Source organism: Numida meleagris, chromosome 3 (assembly GCF_002078875.1).
Source record: "Numida meleagris isolate 19003 breed g44 Domestic line chromosome 3, NumMel1.0, whole genome shotgun sequence".
In the NCBI taxonomy this organism is placed as follows: Eukaryota; Metazoa; Chordata; class Aves; order Galliformes; family Numididae; genus Numida; species Numida meleagris.
In genome coordinates, this window is record NC_034411.1 from 13,592,326 (window position 1) to 13,614,399 (window position 22,074).

The following is a 22,074-nucleotide window of genomic DNA, read 5'->3' on the forward strand; positions in this document are numbered from 1 at the left end:
CGCACGCTGCTTTGTGCCTCACCAGCCAGCCCTCCCTCTGCCTTTACAGCTGGTGCAGACTGACAGCTGCTCTTCCACTGCAGCATAGCGCCAGTTCAGCAAGACAATTGAATTCTGCTTTGATTTTACTATAGCCACATGGCTGAAAAACCCAACCCTAAGCTTACTCCTGCCATAAGTACATATAAATCCAAGTAACGCTTTCAACACTGAAATGACACTACTGTCCTTGGCACATTATTCAACACTGAACTAAAGAGAGAATTTCTCATTTGGATCTTGAAGGAGAACAAGGTGTTTTTTCCATACCCTCAACTAAGACAAGGCTTGGAGAGCCAAGGGAAGACAAAGGTTTCAGTGGGAACCGGATGGGACCCAAGTGAAACATGCCCTCACACACAACACACCTAAGGAAGAAATGACAGAGATCAGAACAGTAAGAATTGCCAACAAACGACAGAACATCAAGCACCCACAGAATATCATCACCAAACCATCTGTACCAAACTACTGCTAGAATTGCAAGCCGTGCTGCATAGCATCCCATCTGACCGCGCAGTGTCACACCTGTCCCAGTAGATACCACAGATCTGGCAAAAAGCATTACAGTGTTTCAAAATAACAACGGAAATCAAGTACGACATATGTACATGTTTTAATTCATTTAAAAATGGCCTACATTTAAGATTAGATTCCCAGGGTTTCCTTACATGTTTTCTGTTACATTAGATTATACCTGAATAATCTGCATAGTAACTTGAATATTTCTGTTTTTTTGTTTTTGTTTCATTGTGAAGGTAGCAGTTGCAGGTAGCAATGTAACATCTCAACAACAATCACAATACGTGCAGGATGTCCAGCCAGAAGCATTTCTCAGTTGACTTGCAGTAGCATGGCACTTTATAATTTGTGTATCAATACTCTTTTTTTTCTCTCCTCTTTTTTTTTTTTTTTTGTTAAGTTTAATTCAGATGTGGCTCAGGAAGCAAAAACAAACTTTCTTCACTCCACCTCAAGTGTTGGGCCAGTTCCTCAGCTGGCTGCAATCTGCTCTGCTGGAGTACTCCAGTTTATACCAGCTTGAGGACCTGGCCTGAATTTTTCCAATGTACACCTGTACCTCTTCCTGCTTTCCTTAACACGAGTGCAAATGCCAGGAATGTGGTTCGAGCCCCTTTCTCAGAGGGCCTTAATGAAGCCCATGCAATGGCCCTGTCCCCCCAGCCCTGCTCCCTGAACGTACACAGAGAGACAGAACACACACCAAGAGTAGTGCAATGGGGAGGTAAGAGTCCCTTGAGGAAAAAAAAAGAAGAAAAAAGGAAGAAACAGAAACATTTTGCCCCCGTGTTAGCCATTAACATGAAGTATTTGATTGCAGGTGTTCAAACCATCTGATTAAGAGGGTATTCATAGCACCTACTGCCACAGACAGACTCCTAAATATGCTTGGTTGTCTTATGGAGACAGCGGTGTCTGTGCACTCACTGTATTAAAGCGTAACCTCATGCATCTCCACAAAATACCTGCACAGTTGGGTGTTGTGAATACCATCTCTTCCCCCCTCATAACCACCTTTTCTCTCCCACAGAAAAAAGTGCTTTTGCTTTTTCTACCTGATGAATATTCAAGCCGCTCGGTCCTGTCGCCTATCCCATGTGTTTGTACTGAGATCTGTCACGAGGGATTTGCACTTGGTTGGCTGTGAGCTTATGGTGGATGTGGTAAACACAGAGGGTTATCACGATAACCAACCCCAGTATCAGGCCCAAAATCAGAGGCAGGGTTTCTTCTAACTGCTCCCTCTGGTCCACCGGGCACTTGTGTTCTGCAGGAGGAAAAAATGAGAAGATAAAGAGAGAAATGAGTGAGACATTGCAAATGTTAACTCCTGCCACCGTACTAAACCAGTCTCCCTGGAGAAGCTGTCCTGGACGAGTCAGCTGCACGCCGGGATCCCTACACAGCAAAAAAAGCTACACCAACAAAGAGACGGCAACAGTTATCAGAGTCCTGGGGAGAAAATCAATTGCTTTGGAGGAAACTGAAATGACAGACATGGCACAGGTTTGGAGGGAGAGGGAACGTCTTTTACCATGCCAGCTGACACGGTAGAAGAAAAGCGCGTTCAGACCCACAAGCTCCTCTTTGGAGCTCTGTGCCACACCAATGCAGCACCAGTGTTGGGAGCAGGACAGCAAAAGAGCTTGTAGCTTCCTGACCACGGGTGAAGATCTGCTCTGTTTATTTGGAGACTATAAAGGTGATATCACGAGACCTTGACATCAGCATGTCTTGAACCTGCATCAATCTGACCATGCTTATTGTTAAAAGACTTTTTCCCCCTCTGTCTGAGGGCTGACAGAGACCTACCAGCCCCTTCCCCCTCCCTGTGAGCTGCCTGAGGGCAGCGTGCCAGCGCTGGCAGAGCACTGTGTTTGTGGACAAGCAGCATCACAGCAGCCCATCTTGTTTGTCAAATACAGAGAAGGATGAACAGAGGCACCATGAGCCTCCCTTATGGTTTTCCCCCTGGCCTGTGAATCCTCACCCTCGCTCAATAAACCACCAGAAAATTACCACTGCTGTGATGGGAACACACTTTTCTATTTAGCTTGCACATGCACAGTCACCAGTGGGAAACACAGCACCTTGGTAATTCAGTTCAGCCCCCTTACGCTGCCACAGCCTATTACAGGCAATAGACAGGTTCATGATTTACTTTCTTCCTCACCAAAATCTCACTTCTCCCTGTTGATGCTCAGGCAGAGCTGGTGGTGCCGAGGCGGGGCTGCCACACCAAAACAAGAATGCCAGCCCTGAAAAATAAATCTATCAGTACAGCAGGGACAGTGCTCTGGTCCCTGGATTGTCTTATTCACAGTGCCAGGATTCTGCTGTAAACAATGGAAATAGGAATAACTTTCCAAAAAAGATACAGAAACGTGTCAGACACGCACAACAAAGGGCACCACTAATTCCTCCCATCACGAGAAACCAGATGGGTTCCCCCAGCAGCTGATGCAGAGATGCAATGCAGCAAGATGCAGAGATCTGGAATAGCTGGGAACAGCAAACTCTGCGACCCTCTCCAGCGGTAGGTACGTGGAAAGAAGCAGGAAAAACCCTGGCACCCCTGAGCCCAGGCAGGAGGGAACAGCAGGGACGTATCCATATCTCCAGTGCTGGCAGCACCTCTGGAGCTGCGCTGCCTCCCAGAGCAGAGCCCACCTCCCAGGAATGTGTTTGGGAACAGCACGAGCCACAAATGAAGTGAAACAAAAAAGCAAAAGTGAGATATAGTCTGACAAAGAAGTGTTCTTTCAGTTCCAGTTACTCACTGTTCCACCAGAGGAGCAATTAATCACTGGGACTGTTACAGGCATTCGGCAGTTGCTGCAATGCAGGGGTTTTGTTTGTAGTAAGAAGAAAGGGGAACAAAACAACAACAACAACAACAAAAGGACAACAAAAAACCCAAATCAGGTTCCCAGAGCTCTATGGAATTCCCCCCAGTTCAGGATGCTGAGGCCTGACCAGGCTCGCAGTACTGAGCAGAACCACAACAGCTGCCTGGTCCCAATGGCAGGAGCAGCCGCACGCGGGTCCAGGACCCCCTGACTGCACAGAGGTGCAAAGCAGCAGCTGGGAAAGCACTCAGCTTAAATCCTACAGAACACTGCAACAAGTCTGCCGTAATCCCAGCTGCGGACATTCACCTGTGCTCAAACACAGCAGGTTTGCCCACACACATTTCCTTAAACAGGAGCAACGCCAGATTTTCGGAAGAATGGGGTCAACATGAGGCTCCGTGGGCAGAGCAAGAGCCCAAGCTAAAAGCTGCAGGGCTAACCCAACTCTCAAGGACCAGCTTGAGACATTTGAATGCCCATCTTTTGCCAAAGCCAACTAGATACAGAGCACAACATTTGTCAGAAGACGCAGCCAAAAATCGTGTCCACAGGAAGCCACGATTGTATTTAAGCATCTGAGTCACAACTCACAAAGGTGTCAGTTCTTGCAAGCAGCCATGGAAGATAGCTCTTTTTCATGACATTTTTTAAAGAGGATTACAAGAAAAAAAAATATGCCAACAGGAAAAAAAAAAAAAAACCAAGGCAAAGCTAGCGCTATCCAGCAGCACACCCCATAGCATGCTGCCCCCAGCCAGACACTGCTGCATTCCCTCGGCAGAAAGTGCTTTGCCCAGGCACTGCAGGCAGCTGTGCACCTGCCCCTCACCCAGGCACATCCACTATGTCCCACGGGAGCTGCTCACTGACACCTCTGCTCTCAAAGCACACAGAAGCTGGGCTGGGCTGTGGGGAGCGTGGCAGGGAGGTGCCCAAAAGCACTAAGCACAACCCCAGCTGCTCAGAGCTACAGCTTTCAGGACGCTGCAGGCTCAGGGGATGAATTCTATACTCTAACACTGTATGAACACTGTATTCATGTTGTAACATATCTTTCCATATCTATAACTCTATCCTTCAACAACCATACAGCACTTTCGTCCCTAGAAGTTAAGGCAATGCAGATGCTGAGGCCTGCAGCCCTGCAAGGAGGCAGCAGCAGATGGAAGAAGAAAAGAAGATGGAAAAGGGGAGCGGGAGGGACAGGGGGTGCAGGAATTCCAGGCAGCCCCACACTCAGACATCTGGTCTGAGCAACCCCAGTGCGAGCAGAGGGACTGCTTGGTGCACAGCAAATCAAACACCGTCACTTTGGGAACAGACATATATATATTACATCAATGGTTTCTGCAAGAAAACAGCCCCTTTCCATCACATTTTCCCTGAGACTCTGCTTCAGGTCACACAGATCTCAGCATTTGCCCAAACTGCTGAGGTTCAACAAGGTGCCCAGGTTCCCAGTGAATTTTCACCATGCAGGAAGCTGGGGCGATGCCAGGAGGTTGGCTGCCTCCTAGGGCCACCCCGTGCCACCCCGCAACCCCAGCCCCGCACAGAGCTGTGGGAGGATGACAAAGGATGCGCGCAGGTGTGTTCCTTTGTGCTGAGCCTCCTCTGGCGGCGCAAGGCACCGCGGCTCACGTACCGCCACGGTTTCTATGGTGAATGCTCGTCCAATTTCAGCAGTAGGCTACAAAACCACTCAACAGGCCCATTTTCTTGTTTCAGCCTCCTTCAGCAGAACAAACAGCAGCAAGGAAAAAAAAATAATAATAAAAAAAAAAATCAGACAGCGTTTTTCCGCAGTCACAACTGCAAGCCCGAGATGTGGTGCAAGGGCTGTTAAATGGATGGAAAAAGAGCCTGGCAGTGTTTGGCATGACAAGATGGATTTTTGAGATGGGTTTTTGTAAGTGATTGATTTCAAAAAATTAAGGTAGTGCGCTTTTTAGCTGAGGTCACACACCTCACAAAGAAGGGCTGCCTGGTACCCTGAGAAAACACAGCCTTCGTTTGGGGCAGCTCGGGAGGGGGAAGCCCCCCACTGCCTGCCCTTGGATGCCGGTGTGGCTGGAGTTGGGAGGATTTTCATGAAAAACCGTAGAGTTTCTGTGTGGCTCCTTCTCCCCTTTAGATGTTCTCCTCTCACCCTCTTGATTTACCTCTCTTTTTGCTGATTTTAAAGGTGAAGAAATGTACACATTTTCTGTTAAAAACAAACAAAAAGTCCCAATCTCTGAATGAAAAATTCTGCTGCTTTCATAGAACGGCTTAGGTTGGAAGGGACCTTAAAGATCTTTTACACTGAAAAAGGTAAAGAAGTACCTATACTTATATGTCTGTGTGCTGGTTGGAAGCGATGTCTTGAAAAATACATAATAATAATCCCAGCACTTAACTTCAAGCATTCAAAAAATGAAAGCAATCTAATCGCTGCAAGTTCCTTAATCTCCTCCAGGCAGGACAGCACGAGGACGAACGATGAGACCATTCCCCACCACCGCTTGGCGGTGTAGGGCCATCTTCCGCTCTAGCAGGTCTCGTGCTCTAGTCTAAAATATTTTAGGATGTTCTGTAGCTTGTTCATAATTAATAGGAATTTTACCTAATGGGAAATTAATGAACCAAAAAGGAGAAGGCTAATTACAGTAATTTCAGACTGGCAGTGATTCTCAGACCCCACAAAGGATCACGTTCTGCCATGCATGCGGCAAGCACACGGCAGACCGCGGGGCTGTGGGGACGAGACGCAGCCTGGGCCGGAGCTCTGCTGTTAGATAACCACTCTCTTGGATCTCTGGCCATCTTCTCCAGGTGCTCCAGTGGAATTACATCAAAAGAGGTAATTTAATAACAAGAGCAACGGCAACAGAGCAGAAAGCTTGACAAAGGCAGAAACGATGCTTCCCTCAGAAGGAGGAATTCCCCACACACATTTTAAAATTGCTACATCAACTGGGGTCTCCCCACGTCCTGCATAAAATGAGCAAACAAAGCCCTACAATAATAATAAATAACAATAATATTTACAGACTGATACCAAAAGAGCGTATCAAAAAAAGTGAAGGTATCCCCCCTTCGCAACGAACGCTGAGCCTGGCTGTTGTAACTGCGAGCTATTGCACTCCAAGTACGGTGTCACACTGACACTGCAGCCAAGCCTCAGTCCCGACCTGTGTATTTTAAATACCCTCCCTTCTTACCCTCCAAGGTCTGTCCAGCCAGCCCCCACCTGCAGGAAGCCTGGATCCCTAGGAACCAGGAGAGGATGAAGACATACAACAGAAATTATAGCAAAGTACGGAATTCTACCTTTTACTCCTCAAATGCAAAACGTGATGCTACTTCTATAAAAAACAACAAAAAAAAACATATTTGTTTCATGGATAAAACCTATTCCCTCCAAAACCAGCCTTACCATGAGTAATTCAGCCCTGCGGAGCACTGTCAGAGCAACACAATAGCAAGTATTTACTATAGTAGTGAAAGGAACGTGAGTCACAAGGTGCTCAGCACACGTTCTACAGTATTTCCCACATGCTAAATAATAAAGGCCCATGATTTCAATGCTGGGCTTGAAGATAACACCACTATATTCTAGCTTGCTGTTAAAAGATTTGGCCATTACAAATTTCACTTGCGTCTCATTAAAATAATGATGTTATAGTATTGCTTTAGCAAAATATCTAAAGAGGGAGCCAGTGTTGAAGCACTAATACTCACAGGAAAGTGCTCATCCAACCTGAGGGAAAACACAGGTGAAAGCTAGGGAGAAGGAACTGCACGCCTTCCTCAGGACAAACAAAAGCAGAATCTGCAGGAATTTGCCCCATGGCAGTATTGCTGACTTCAGCAACACACTGCCATGCAAACAACACACATTAACTCAGTCATGTTTTATTTTTATTCTCAATTAACATTAAAGAAACCTGACAAGAAGGACAGCATCCATGTGCTTGACGCACAGTGTGCCCCGGACAAAGCTGCCTATCAATCTTGCTTTCCACCCTTGGGTTCCTGTGTGGTTCCAGTTCAAATTTACAGACTCGAACGAGAGAGGATCTTTTCCTCCCAGTGTCAGCTTTGGTGTAATGCTGATCACGTCAGTACCCCGGGGCTTCAGACACCATCAGAGCCACAATCTTTCCCTCTCAGCAGGCAGCAGCAGACCACAGTCTGGCTGCAGGGATATCCCTATGTCACTATAATCCCTGAAGACAAATCTCAAGGTGGATAGGCAGCTCATCACATCAAGACAGACCAAAGGCTTTATGGCCTTCTCCTGCTGAGCCACTGCATCCATCCATCTCCTGCCACCCTCCTCTGCTCCCCACACAGACATCCCCAAGCACCAGCCTTCCCCCAGCCCCCAGAAGCCATTAGCACAGGGACTGCACACAGGGATGCATTGAGCTTTAGCCCACCTAGCACAGCCAACACCGAAGCAGAAACTTCTTGCCTAAACAAGAACATAGAGATGAGCATCCGGTGGGCTCTTGCCCAAGTACCTTTTACACTTCCGTCATCCCTGAAATGAGCATTAACCAACCTGAACACGCATCATAAACATTTCCCAATCTTAACCTCAATGTGCTGTTGCCCAGAACCCCGGAGATGTCCTGAATGTAGCTCTGGTGATGCTGAGGAGATACTTCTACCCCATGGGACTCCCTGGGGATTGGCTGCCAACCCAGCCAGATGGGACCTCAAAAAGCTAATGCTCATGTGAGGACAGCCTGTGCTGCGACCAAACAGTTGGGCTGAATTTGTAAAAGCTTTTGAGAAACCATGGAGGCAAGGAACAGGTGGGAGAGACTTCAAGGACCACTGACAACCCACCACAGGGAGGAGACGGTGTTGCAATAAAAGGTGAGACCCAGATTCCTCAAGGAAATGAAGGCATCCTAAAGACCACAGCAGTGCACGGAGATGCGGGATGTGTCTTCACCCCACGCCTTACCTTCACTGAAGACAAAATCTGCAGTGATGTCAAAGGGCTGGATGCGGACTTCAGACAACAAGAGCTGCACAGACTTCTGGTGATCACTGGAGATGAGGGAGATGGTCTGCTGCGCTTGGCACTCATAGGACTTCCCTGCTGGGGTGACAAGGGCAGAGAGGCGATGGGAACTGGCTGTGTGCTTCCCAGCTGCAAAAGTGCAGAAAGAGCCAAGGTCAAGCCCTGCCTCTGGGTGACCAATGTGATTTAATTATAACAAAGCTAATACACTGAACATTGGGAATGCCGCATGGTGGCTGAACGCTTCAGCGCTCTCAAAGCAGCATTTTCTCCTAGGATGGCACCGTGCAGACTGCACAACACCCCTATGCAGCTAGGACAATACCCGCACTGCGGTCACCTGGTTACAACTGCTTCCAGCCACACTCCTGTCACAGGACTTGAAGTCCATAAAGCCAGAGTAAAGCCAGAGGTGTGGTTGCTATTGATGTCCATGCAGGTAACAGCCTCAGACTGTACTTGTACTCCCTATGTTTGGGAAAGAGCAACTCCAGCGGCTGCAATTCAACCCTGAATTCAGGTGGAATCAGCAATGCAGTTGGAGGGTCTTACTGCAGAGCAATGCAGGCCATAACACCCTTCCCGAGAACAAAGGTGGCCGGTTCACCCAAGTATAGATTACAAGAAAATAGTTTCTCATTATATCAAGCATGTTTCATAAAGGAAAGTGGAATGCAGCTCAGCAAGGTGGAAAGAGGGAAGCCTCTCACCTCCCACTGGTCTGCAGCCCTTTGTTCCCCTCCAGCAGCACAGAAAAGCAAAGAGTGTTCTGTATTTGCAGGTGTTGAGGCATTGTCACCACTGCATTTTAGGGACAAAAGCAGCGGGGGGGGTGGGGGGAAGAAGCGGGAAATACAGCTCCACATCCAGCGAGTCTCATGCCATAAACTCATAATGCACTGTGCACCGGAGTTTGAAAATCTTGCTGAAAAAAAAAATTGCTAATGACAATATTTTAATTTTCAGTGCAGGACGACCCGTTTCCAAACGGAAGCAAGATAAAACCCAAACGAAAGCCAAAAGAAAGGAAACCCAGAGAAAGATGATTCGACCGCTGTTGGGTGTGGATGTGCAAAGAACACTGATGTCCGTTTCATCACTATACGATGAAATAGGTTTCCCACCTATATGATGAATAGGTGGGAAACCGCTGCCTTCCCACCTATTCATCAGACATCGAGACGGAGGAAAAAAGTAGCCTCGCAGGCTGCTGCGGGGGCCAAATGCCGCAGGACGGGGGCAGAGCCGGTCCCGCTGCCCCCGCACTCGCGGGCGGGCTCGGGGCAGCGCAGGCAGCGGGCAGAGCTAGAGCTCGGCTCCCCCTCCCGCGGCAACCGCGAGCGATTAAAAACGCAAATACAGGGGAAAAAAAAAGGGGGGGGGGGGGGTGGGAATGAATACGGGGTTTGGAAGCGGCACCCGGCCGCGAGTTGCCGGGCGGGCGTGTTCTTCCCGCTTGCCGGCGCGTCCCCCCGGCCCCACGCTGCCGGCCCCCAGATGCGCTTTGCAGTGCCGTCCCCCGGGCGCTTACGGCTGACGGCGTCCTTGAAGTAGGTGCGCTCGGAGGTGTCGTAGGAGAACTGGATCCGGCTGAGCCTCCAGAAAGCCTCCGGCCCGCGGGACGTGTTGTGCCCCTCCTGCGGGGACAGGGCTGGTCAGGGCTCCGCAACGCGGCCGCGCACCCCCGCACCCGAGCCTGCAGGGACGGCCCCGTACCTTCAGGAAGAAGAGTTTGAGGGTGTACGCCCGCTCCAGCCAGGAGATCTCCAGCTCCGACTCGTTGGTGCCGCACTTGCCCTTCATTTCGGCGCCCCGCGACAGCGGGATATCGGCTTGCTCCGTGATCAGCTGCCAACGGGGAGCGGGGCTCAGGCGGGCGACTCCGCGGCCGCCCCCCAGCCCCGCCACCCACCCGAGCCGCCCCCCCGGCCCCACTCACATCCACGTAGTTGCTGGCCCATACGTCGTAAGGGACGACGAACTTGGCGGCGAATTCCGCCATGAGGCACGTCGTTCTGTTCTCCCGCACCACAAAAATGTCCTTTTCGGGGTTAGGGGAGAGCCCGGAGAGGTTTTCAACTTCTTGCTCGGCAGCCAGACGAGCCGCGGCGTCTGCGGGCACAGAGGCGCTGAGCGGCGGCCCCGGGCCCTTCGCCCCTTCGGCAGCCCGCACCCAGCCCGCGGGACCCAGCTCCCCCGTCGCGACGGAGCGGGGACCGGCGATGGGGCGGCCGGTGGCGGTGAAGCGGAACCGGGGCTAAGCAGCGCCGGAACTGTTTCAGCGCCGTCCGCATCGCGACGTGGCTCCGGGTCGCGACAGAGGAGCGAGGGGAAGTATCGCGACCCGCAGTACTCACGCAAGAGAAAGAGCAACCCCGGGAGGCGCCCCGCGGCCATCCTCCCTGTTCGGCACGGCGTGCCCGCGGCGGCAGCTGCTGCTCCGAGAGGGTCCGCTCCAGAGGAGAGGAAGAAAAAAAAATAAAAAAAAAGGGGGGGGGGGAACAATTTGTAAAGAGCTCCAGCCCCTCCTATCCGAGGAGCCGCACAGGCTGCTAAAGCGCTCCGCTGCGGAGTGCCGGGGAAGAGTGCGTGGGTGTGCGGGGAGGGGGAGGACGGGAGGAGGGGAGATGCCGGCGGTAACGGAGGTGCCAACGCCGAGGGACGGGGCGGTGCGGGGCGGGGAGCGGAGCCGGGCTTCCCCCGGGCGGCGCTCGGTGGAGGGGCTCGCGGGAATCCCCGCGGGGATCCCGGCAGAGAGCGGGGACCTCGGGCAGACGGCCGGAGCGGGTCTAAGAGCGGCAGGAGCTGCTGCTCGTGGGACGCACACAGCTAAACCAGGACAGCGGCTGGTCCTCCGCGGATGGAGGAGGGGTTATGTAGTCCAGGTTGCTCACGGACCGGCAATAATTTCGTCGAAGGCGAGCAGCTGCTTAGCGCGTTAATTTAGAACGAAACGGGCAGCTATTTTTGTGCGGCAAGGTCAGGAGCGAAGCCGGCACCCTTCTGTAAGGGACCGGGGGCACACCTGAGATCTCAGGATAGCGGTCCTCAGCAGCACCCACACCGCCGGGGAGGCGTGCTGGGGAGGGAGGCACGGGGGGCATTCCGGGCACGCTTGGGCACCGAGCAGAGTCCGTCCCTCAGACTGGAGGGGATGGGTGTGCAGGCAGCGGGCCCCGCCGCGGGGTGCTCCGGCCGCCCTGAGGCGGGCAGGCCGCCTATTCCCAGCAGCGGCTCCCTCTCTCCCACCCCAACCCCTCCGCCTGCCGGCCCGGGGCTCCTGGCGGAGCTGCCCGCAGCACGGCTCTCCGAGCCGCCACTTTCGCCTTCCCCTTGCCGCTTAGCGACACGGAAATATTTTCTGCCTCACATCGGGAGCTTCTATGGTCCCTCAGAGTGATACCACTCTCGGCCGCAAAGGTACGAAGAGAAGGGTACACCCCAATACTTACAAGCCAGAGGAGTCTCACAAGCAGCAAAAAAGGAACTGGAGCCTATGAAGGATGTTTTCTCCTCCATAAAAAGCAAAAGGGACAGCAGCTATTTGGAGCATGTGGCCTTACACAGATTCACTAGGAATTTGCTTTTCTAGTTCAGAAAAAGGAGTCTGGAGGAAGCAGTCCTCAGCTGTGCACAGTGAGGTGTTCTGAGGCAAGTTCTGGCAGCAGGCTGCTGTCTCTGCAAAGCTGCCCTTTCTCTGCCAGGGGACAACTGCAAAGAGGGATTTTGAGAAGGGTTTTCCTGCTGGGAAATAGCCCCCCAAAAATAAAAAGTTCCTGATAGAACACATTGATTGTAACTATTTCATTGAATTCCTTTCCCACGTGCTACATTTTAAATATTATATTCTGCTATTTTCTGTTTTCTTCAATGATAAAGAGTCACTCCTGCCTCTCCCAACAGAGCCAGAACAGTTGTAGGAGACTATTTACAGAAAGAAAAAGCTCTTACCTTCTATGGGAGACCCTCTGAACACATCAGACTGTATTTCTCACAAGAGTTCAATAGCATGCTTTTTCAGGTCTCTCACTGAAGACTGCAGCATTTAACTAACCTCCACATCATCCTCTAACCCCCTACTTAATTTTAAACATCCTTGAGGTAGCTTCTAAGCTTCCAAGTGATTGCATGATGACGAGCAGCTGCCCCTGAACCCAGCCTGTGTAGGAGGCTACCCAGGGAGCAGCTGAACGAGAGCAGCTGTGCCAGGGGCAGGGCAAGCCCGACCCACAGCCCTGAGCCCAGAACAAAAACTCCTGCAGCTTTAGCAGCACCCCTGCTTCCAGCCTGCAGAGCAGCATTAATGCGGCCTTCCACAGCAAAAAAAAAGAGCCAAGCAGTCCTGGGATGTGCCTGCCACTGGCAGCCAGTTCCACAGGCAGCCTGCGGGTAACAAACACTACATGGAGTCTGCAAGGAAATCAGCCCATGAGGAGCATATTGTGGCTCTTACAGTGCACTTCAACTGCACTCAAGTGGGATGGGTGGGGTGGGGGATCGTTAACTCACCTGTGTCACTTGGACACAGGTGAGTTAATGACTAGCTCCCAGATTAGTGGGAGTGAAAAAACCCTGCCCAGCCAGGGCGGTGTGACCCTCCCTATCACAGCTGCACCACATTTATCCGAAGAGATCAAGCCAGGGAGAGTCTACCACTTTCTCAGATGTAATTTTAGTGAAGTGGGATCCATTATCCCAGTGGAGAGTAATATTTTAAATTGCTTTAACTCAGTATCAATGTTCAAATTGATTAGCCTATTTCATCTCAATAGAAATTCTCACCTCATTACATTAGCAGCCAAACTTCAAATAATTTTTGAATCAAATACTACTTAAGCAGTATTTCAAAATACTTAGCTGATGAAAATCATCACTTAATTTCAAATTACTGTCTGCATTTTATGCTAAATTGTCAGTGGACGAAATAAGCAGCAGCTCTGGGAGCTGAGCCTGGATCAGAGGCTAACCCAGCTCTGCGGTTTCACAGCAACACATTTTCTCTCAGACTCAATCAATGTCTCACTCCTGGCTGAACAGCGAGCACAGACTCAAAAGGAGGCTGTAGACAGTCTGCTCCTCCCAAAACAGCTAATTCCACAATGTATGTGATACTTGTCAGAGAATTAAGACAGAGAGATTTGATTTTCCTCAAAGAGAAAAGCGGACTGAAGCCAGGTCCTCCATTTCCAGTTAATTCTTTAACAAAGTGCAGAGGTATGCAGTTAGATCGGTAACTGAGCCTAGGAACACCAGTAATATTCAGGGCTTTACCATAAGGTTCCTTCTGTACCTGGTTTGTCGTTTCATTCTCCTTATTGGCTAGAAACCGCTGTGGTAGGCACCAATATTAAATTCTAGCTCACAGCACCGCCTCCACCAGCTGTCTTTTAGAAGATATTTTTAATTAAGAAATAATAAAAATCACTGCCTTTTTTGAGATGCCAGAACCTGTCCAGCATGCTCTGAAAACGCTGCCGCTCCCAGCTCCCTCCAGCACTTGGAAAGAGGACCAGCCGCGCTCAGAGACAGCAGGGCTAGCTGCTCCCAGGGCAGCCGTTCTGGACGTGCACGCACAACTTGTCTTTACAACACTGCAGATCATTACGAGCTGGAGGTGCATCCATAGGTTACGTGCATCAAAATGGGAATTTCGAATGAGAACCACGTGTTTGTTTAAATCCTACCTTAAACACCTAAATACTTCACTGACCTCTCTCTCAGCTGTATTCTCAGGATACTGCTGCTACACTGTACTCGGGCTGTTGAGTTTTCAAGGTAGTGCTGCTACACTGTACTCAAGCTGTTCTGTGGTGCTGCAAAGACCAACGCTGCTGCACAGTTCTTCTATCACTTAAAAGAAAAAAGACTCATTTCAATAAATAAGCTATGATATAAATATATTTACACTATGCACATTACAGGAAATACATCGTATTAAAAAGTCATAGGGAATAATAACACCATCCCTGCAATCCACTATGGTCACAACTATGGGTTTTGAATTTTAAGATTTTATTAGAGAAGTTGAAAGTTTCATCTCCGGACTGACAATAACATAATTATCTCTTTTCATTTATTTTGTTTATAGGAATATGTAGAATTCATTTGTACAGGCATATACAACAAAGGAAGTGGTGCTTAGTACACTGAAATCAGGAATCTGATTTGTTCTAAACTACCAGTTTTCCATGCAGTCATCTTCGAATTGGCAGCATGGACAAGTTCCAAGCGGAATGCTTACATGCATTGTTTTGCAATATAACTACAGCAAGCTTTGGAAACATGCAAATTAACACATTAGCAAATTGTTTTTGTATTTAATGGACATAAAAAGATTATTCCTGATATGAAATTCTGAAAATCTGCATAAATACTTTTTGTGTAAAATTAAATTAGTTATGTACTTTTCTTTTACTAGAAGTATCAAGAATGCCCATGTAATTAATATACACACATACATAGAGAGACCTTTTTTATGCTAAAAGTCTTTGTAATTAATCAAACAAGATTCCGTGCCATACGTTTATTCGGTATTTACCAGCTAGTAGAATGACTGTGGTCATATAGTAGGCATTACAGTCTTATTAGCGTTTGTATCACATGCAAACGTACTCTTAGCATTTCTGTTTACTAGTTTTATCATGTGGCAACATGTATGTGTTTTTTTTCTACAATGTCATGATTCTGAAGTGTATAAATACTTTTTACATTTTCACAGTTACAAACTTTTTGCCAAAAGCCATTAAAACAATCTTTAAGTTACAATGAACTGTAATATCTGGGGTCTGCAGCAACAGGATCAAAACGCAATTTCTGTACAAGCAACATACGATGTAAACTTTTCTTAAAGTGCCTAATAAACAATCCCTTAGAGCACTGAGCAATTTTGGCACAAATACACTGTATTTCTCTCATGCTAACCATTGCAGTAACTTACACAGGATATATCTTCTTTCAGACATGACAGAGTTGATATGGCACTTGTGAATGATGTTATGGGACAGCGGAAATATCCTGTGAAGTTACTGTTACAGTTGGTGAATTTGATGGATGGCTTAGTACATATTGTACTTTCAAAGATAAACAATTTTCAACTGCTTACTGCCTGCTGCCTGAAAAATACTTTGGAATATAACTAAGAATTGCCCAGACTCTACTCATTAGAGTGATTGGGACCAATGTTATTACAGTGACCTAGAAAAAGATCCTGCTGAATGGGCTTGATGACATCAGGTGCCGAGCATCTGACAAGTCACTTGTTGGGATGTGGCAGCATGGGGTTTCTACATGATATGTCACACATGGGAACACAAATGGTAAATAACAACTCGACTATAATTTTGTTGCCATTTGAAATGATGTTAAAAATATCTGTTTTGTTTCAATGCTCCAATTGTGTAACTCTGATGCAGACAATCTGCCTGCTGAAATACAGAAAGGAATATAGGACTGGGTTTACAAACTCTTCATCTTCTGATTAGTGTTTTTCTGAACAAAGGAAACTCTAATCATGGAAATCCAACAAAGGAAATTCAGCGCCCAGTGTTAAAACAAAACAATGCAAACTTAAAACTCTGTGGTCCATAGCTATACTTTCTATATTAAAAAAAAAGCCAACTTTTCTACCTCAGCAATAACATTTTGAATTTTGCTCTCATTTTAAGGATGCTATGTTCTCCAACTTCAATTTGCATGTTGAGGCTTCAGACCACTGTTGCTGGCCTGCGATCCATCTCTGCTTCCAGCTTCACCATCTGCTGCATCTCCTTTGCCTGCATTCCAAAATAACCGCAGGAATCATTGCATTAGACCTTGTGTTCACATTGAAGTCTGTTTTTTTGTTGTTTTTGTTTTTATGATAGCATCTAAGTGAAGTACAGGCTAAACACACTAAATACATGGGTAATAACATGATGTGTCTCCCCCCTCCCACCAAGTCATGATGTTTTCAAAATCAGATGTCTACTAATTAATGTAAAATATTCTTGATTTTATTCCAAAATTCATGGGTTGACTTTCTGAAGAAATACATAGTAAAATGCAAAAGCACCGATTCTGGGGGATGGGGAGGGAGGGGAACCAGGCAGATGCTGATTGAACTATTTCTCCTGATAAGAAACATATTTGGGAAAGTCTGCACAAACACGGCTGTGTGAGTACTGCAACGTGCTTACTTCCTGAAATGTCCAGATTTAATTCACAATCTGGGACAAAATTATTTCCATAAAGTCAACAAATGATCAATATAAGTGAGTGTAACATCCCCCTTACAGTATGCAAAATAATACTTTTTTTCTTTCCTTATTTTTCAAATAATCTTTATCTGGCCTTGAGAGCTTACTTGTCTTTTATTATTACAGAGATGGACTTTTTCAACTCAAGATTAGACTACTGCTACACACCCTCCATGGGATTACACACAATGAATCCACCTGAAACCGCACCAAACTGCACTGTGAGGAATCCAGCAATGAATTCATGCCAGATCTCACTATAAGCTCTGCATGCCTCAGGCTTTGCAAGCAGAGTTAAAACACTTGTGTACAAATGGTATCTGGCCTGGGAATCCTCTGCTTAGAAGGAGCTTTTAAAATTTTCTTTCTCTCTCTCATACACACACAGTCATAAACACTCACTCCTCCTGCAGCTCCTTGTAGACTGCAAATAGAGCTGTGGTTTGAAACTCTGTGGTTTGAAAGATCCAGGGAGTCCCCATCTCTTCATTTTCAGTGACAGCTCTCAATTTGGGAACATATTTAAATCCATACTTCAAAGGACTCTGAATAACTTGACCCAGAGTGCAAGTTCTCTTTACAAGCAAATTTCTGAGGGTTAGGAGAGGTTTAGGAAGAGGAAAACCAAACTAATCTTTTCTTTGGTATAACTGCTTTGTATCTGTTAGGCAGGTTACTGGATTTGATTTAAGTCACCTATTGCAGAAAAACTTGTAAATGTTGCTTTGACAGGGAAATTTGATATACAAGTTCCTGCTCAAGTAGTCACCTATTCTGGATGAGTAAAGACATTTGAATATGTGAAAATGAGCAGATGTAGATCTAAAGTAATGAGATGCATAGCCATTCATCTGGCAAGGTAAATGTGCGTTTGTGCAGATGTGCCTTCTTGAACAATCTAGCCTTGTACTTTCATAATCATCACCATCATCTCGGGGAAAAAAAAATGTGATTATGATAATAGCAAAGAAACTGTCATAAATATGATTAAAAATTAATCAGTGCTCCCCATTTAAATGACTTAAAAGCTTGAACATAATGAAGAAATAATTTTAACATGGAGATGTGAAAACATAATAAATAAATCAATATGTACAACCTCTTCTGAAATGTTGGCTGGTTTTGCCTGTGTATGAAGTGCAATTCCAACTAAAACAAAACTGTGTTTTTTTTCTTAGTGACTCACACATTCTACGTTGTAGGCTTGTGACTTAACTGCAGGCACATTGTGTCCTATAAATACTCTGTATGCCACCGTACGGTGTACAGAATTATTTTAGAGATAACTCGGTTTCAAAGAACACATTAGCATAGAATCATGATGCCCATTTTTGCTAGTTTGAGGCCAGTTCTGACGGTGCATTCTGAGGCACACACACGAACACGATACGATGAGTTTTTGGGAGGCAGTGTTAAAGCTTCATGAATACATGAAGTTAGTGGCATTTAATGGACTCTGCATGAAATATTCTTGCTCTCTAGTGAGATCTGAGACAGGCTAAGAACCACATCTATTAAAATAAAAAATATATTTCCTAGCCCGATGAATGCTTTTTTCTTCATTAGATGTCTGAAAATAAATGTTGCAAAAGTGGTTGCTGTCACACTCAGTGACAAAATATACAACTATGTCATTAACTGAAGTGAATAATTCAGGTCAGGCAACACTGTAAAACTGGATGTTCAAGCTCAGTACAACTATTTCCCTTGGTATGACAAGGGTTAATCAAGATTTCTTGTGAGTAGTGATTATTTAGAAAGCTACAGCAGCACAGCCACACAGAATAATTATTGCACTTTGTAATGCACTGGATTTTAAAGTGAGTTTTAAAGTGCTGGAAGTCTCTTCTTCAGACACTAGAAGGCTATTTCTAGTGATCTATTCTATACTTTGCTATCTTTAGCGTGAAATTTCTTATTTTATTAATATACTAATATATGTGAATATCCTTTGTCTATCAATATTAGCAGTTGATCAAATGTATGTTAACACTAAAATAGTTCAACTTAGATCAATATACACTTTCGCATACAATTTATAAATCTGAACATATCTTCCAGTAACAATAGGTAATGCACAATACAAGTTAATCTCAAAATATTTCTTATCTACATTGCTATTTGTATGCATCTGAATTGGAGGGGCAAAAGCACAAAATACTGTTAATATTGTTTCAGGCTCAAATACCTGTGTGCAAACAAGATTAACATTGTGTTCACTATGTCAACGGTACTTCCCAGTGGTTGCATTTACAAGGAAGGCTCCAATGATAATGATTTAATTTAGAAGGAAAGCATACTGAAATAATAGTTTGCTTATTATACGTCCATCCTACCTTGTGTTTGAGACACTGCATGACAGGATTTCAAAAGCTGTTTGTACAAAAATAATAATGTCAAAATTGAGTAATACAACAAGAAGCAAATTAAATGAATGAAAACTGAAGTGAGACTAAAAAATTAATGCAGGAAAAACATACATAAAACAAAAATTTAAATCCATAACAGTTTGTATTGAAGGCTGTTTCCACCCATAATTCTACTTACCTACATTGTATATTTGTAAGAAAAATTTCTTTACTTGTTTGATCAGGAAAAAAAAAAAAACAACACTTTGAAATAGCATTAAACAAATACCACCTTTATCTCTATCCAACTAGCTTTCACACTTAAATACATACAGCAACAAAGCAAGACCTTGCTGGGGTTTGCACTGGTGCACTTTAGGGGCTGAAAGGAAGCAGTCAGAAGAGCAGCTATGGAAGCATTTGCTCTGATGGATCAAATTAAAAAGCGGTTAAGGGACCCTCCCTGTGGTGGATGCCCCCACAAAAGCGATAACCAGAACGTGAACAATTTTTCCTCCATTTAATCACTGCTGATGTAAGCTGACCTCATCTCCACACTAAAATGGAATATGAGCAAGATCATGTAGGCTGTTACCGTCTGCGCAGCAGTGGAGGCTGTAACTCCAGGTGAGGGAAGAATCTAAATGCTGACAGAGGTGACTCCTTTAATAATTCAGTTGTTTCCCAGCAGCCAATCTTCCTTATACATAATGTTTCCATTGCATTGTGGCTAAAAGCACACCTGTAATCATTCCCTCTTGTCCTTAAGCGTTCAAACACTGGACCTAAAGCCCTCTGAAGCCAACAGTGAAAGACACTATTGATAACATCTGTCTTTGGATCAAGCCCATCATTTTTTGTCAGCTAGCACAGTTTACAGTCTGTGATGCTCTCTACATTAATGCTGCAGATCCACTGTAATCCAATTGCCTCCCTGGGCGTCTCCTCATCCTCACTTGTGTGCAGATACAGCTCAGGAGCAGACTGACAGACAGATCTAATGGCACTGGATGTTAGAGATGGCATCTACAGAAACCTTCTCAGGGAACACACTAAAAAGCTTTGCTTGTCCAGAGGGAGATGGAGGAATCATAACACAGAGTAGTGGTGGCTGGAGCTCAGTAGTAGCAGCTTACTTGCTGCTGCTTGTGACCCGACTTGCTGTCACCACCTCACAAGTTAACCCGGTTGCAGCTTATGGGGTTGTAAGACTCTCCCGCAGAAATATTTGATTTGCATGCAGTTTTCCCTCTCCCTCTGCAAGATTACTTTAATTCATGGTACACCGTCTGCCAGAGAGTTCAAATTCTGAACATTTAATAACAAAGAATTAAGTGCCTAACCCTTGAAAGTAAAGGGTATTAAACACACCCTTTCTCTCTCAATTCACTGAACTGCTGGATATATTCCCCTTCCAGATTACACTCGTGTAAGTGCATTGCTGCACGTCTGTGTGATTATCACAGCCCTGCTGCCTCAATCTTTCAGCAAGGGAACTGCTCAGAACAGTGTTGCTTCTACCAGAAATAAGATTAGAATTTTTATTTCCTTGCCAAGTACCTTCTTCAACTTTTGCTTTTTTTAAAAAAAGCTTATAAACAAGCAGAAAATAATAAGGTATTTTAATTAGGATGGGGTGTACTAGTACAGATAAGATTCCCCATGCTACTACACTTCTCTACAGTTCAGTCCAAACTGAAACGTCTCTTGGAGCTCAGAGATGCTCTGAGCACGTGCTTTACATCTAATTTCCGAACAGCACTAAAAATATAAGTTCAAAAATGAAAGAAACTTAAGGTATTTTTTGGGGAGTCATTTAAATATGTATGGTGGACTTTTTATTAATGATACAGCCAGTGAGTGCCAAAGTGGTTGAGCAGCTGAAATGACAGACTCTGGCTTTCACATACTCATCAGAAATAAACTGGGTTCTGTAATATTATAATTTAAGTCACTTCACCTCTTCATTTCAACTCCCCAAATAGGTGAGCGATCATGACAACATCATTTTCCTCAGTTTGGTAATGACTTACACTTAGAAGTATTTTATTCAGCCTCATTCTGGTCACCATTTTTACTAGCTTGCTTTTGTTTTAAGCATTTTAAATAAAATACCTGCTCATTCTGCTTTTCCAAGACTTCTAAATGCTCAAGCTGAACTTTTTTCAACTGATCCATTTCCTTTGACTGTTTCATTGCAAGCTATAAACAAGAAAAAATATTGGTAGAAAAACATAATGCATTATTTATACAAGAAACAAAAACTTAATTGAACTTACACATATATACACTGTCTTGCCTCCTTTGGATTGTACCAAAAAATCATAGGAGGCCCTTATATCACACAGTCTTAAGAAGAGCAATTAATATAAAAATATATATTTATGCATATTTTACATGACATATATACTATGCTGAAGTAGCAGAGACAACAATGAACATTAACTTTACGGATCTAAAAGTTTCCTCTCATATAGAAGTTAGATCTTTATACTATGAGTATGTGGAAAGAAGCAAGGACAAACACTTGTTTGTTTACTAGAGCTGTATTCTCAGCACAGAAGTGAAAATGAACATCCATAAATAGTGCCCACTGACTTTGCCAAGGTTATAGTTACCCTTTTTCTCTCTTCCAGGAATTTTTTTGTGTTGCTGCTGTTCAATTCTCTGACTCGCCTAAAAAGATACAAACATTGTTCATGAAGACTTACTGGAAAAAGAGGCATCAACAAAGGCATCAACAGAGAGAATCATAAGGTATATTTTAGTTTCAGATTATGTGGGGTTAGTGGTAAGTCAAACACTGTCCTGGTTTTAACAACTAACTATTTCCAATTACCTTAACAGTGCGACTGAAGGCTTGAAAAAAGAGATGAAGATTGCTGTGAATGAAATTTCACTTTTTCCCTTACTGAAGAATAGTGGATGGAAATTAAACAACTATTATTCATTTGCATATCTCTTATTGCACACTCTATATATCAAAATAAATTCAGAGCAGAGTGCTATATCTCTAGGAGTGGTAAAGGAAAAAACATCTGATGATGATATGTAAAGTT

General features: G+C 45.5%; 2 protein-coding genes across 7 annotated transcripts in view; both read right to left on the reverse strand.

Annotated features, from left to right (window-relative positions):
- LAMP5 (lysosomal associated membrane protein family member 5) lies at positions 637–12,483 on the reverse strand. Of its 2 annotated transcripts, none has more exons than XM_021390093.1 (7): positions 12,385–12,483; positions 10,791–10,886; positions 10,373–10,545; positions 10,150–10,281; positions 9,965–10,070; positions 8,374–8,562; positions 637–1,828 (listed from the first exon to the last, which is right to left on the reverse strand). In XM_021390093.1, the coding sequence occupies exons 2-7, from the start codon at positions 10,828–10,830 to the stop codon at positions 1,650–1,652; spliced, it is 819 nt and encodes a 272-aa protein (XP_021245768.1). In that variant the 5' UTR covers positions 10,831–10,886; positions 12,385–12,483; the 3' UTR covers positions 637–1,649. The 2 variants fall into 2 exon arrangements, with proteins under 2 accessions (XP_021245768.1, XP_021245767.1); XM_021390092.1 differs by having other exon boundaries at positions 10,791–10,889; positions 12,385–12,468.
- PLCB4 (phospholipase C beta 4) overlaps positions 14,148–22,074 on the reverse strand; it is a 241,450-nt gene continuing 233,523 nt past the window's right edge. For 3 of the 5 annotated variants that reach the window (XM_021390076.1, XM_021390073.1, XM_021390075.1), the window contains 4 exons: positions 21,634–21,691; positions 21,131–21,217; positions 19,004–19,040; positions 16,101–16,205 (listed from right to left, as the gene is read on the reverse strand). In XM_021390076.1, coding sequence (XP_021245751.1) covers positions 16,117–16,205; positions 19,004–19,040; positions 21,131–21,217; positions 21,634–21,691 — 271 coding nt within the window. In that variant the 3' untranslated portion in view covers positions 16,101–16,116. Of the gene's footprint in view, positions 14,284–14,425; positions 16,206–19,003; positions 19,041–21,130; positions 21,218–21,633; positions 21,692–22,074 lie in introns of those variants that run through there. The other 2 variants (XR_002436444.1, XM_021390074.1) reach the window with 2 other exon arrangements.

Excerpts from the sequence above, each read along its gene's own strand:
- LAMP5 (XM_021390093.1), bottom strand. The coding sequence starts at position 10,830 with ATGGCCGCGGGGCGCCTCCCGGGGTTGCTCTTTCTCTTGC. Across the intron at positions 8,563-9,964 it reads CTTCAAGGACGCCGTCAGCC|CTGGGAAGCACACAGCCAGT; the intron begins GTAAGCGCCCGG and ends GCACTTTTGCAG. Across the intron at positions 1,829-8,373 it reads AGATTTTGTCTTCAGTGAAG|AACACAAGTGCCCGGTGGAC; the intron begins GTAAGGCGTGGG and ends TTCCTCCTGCAG.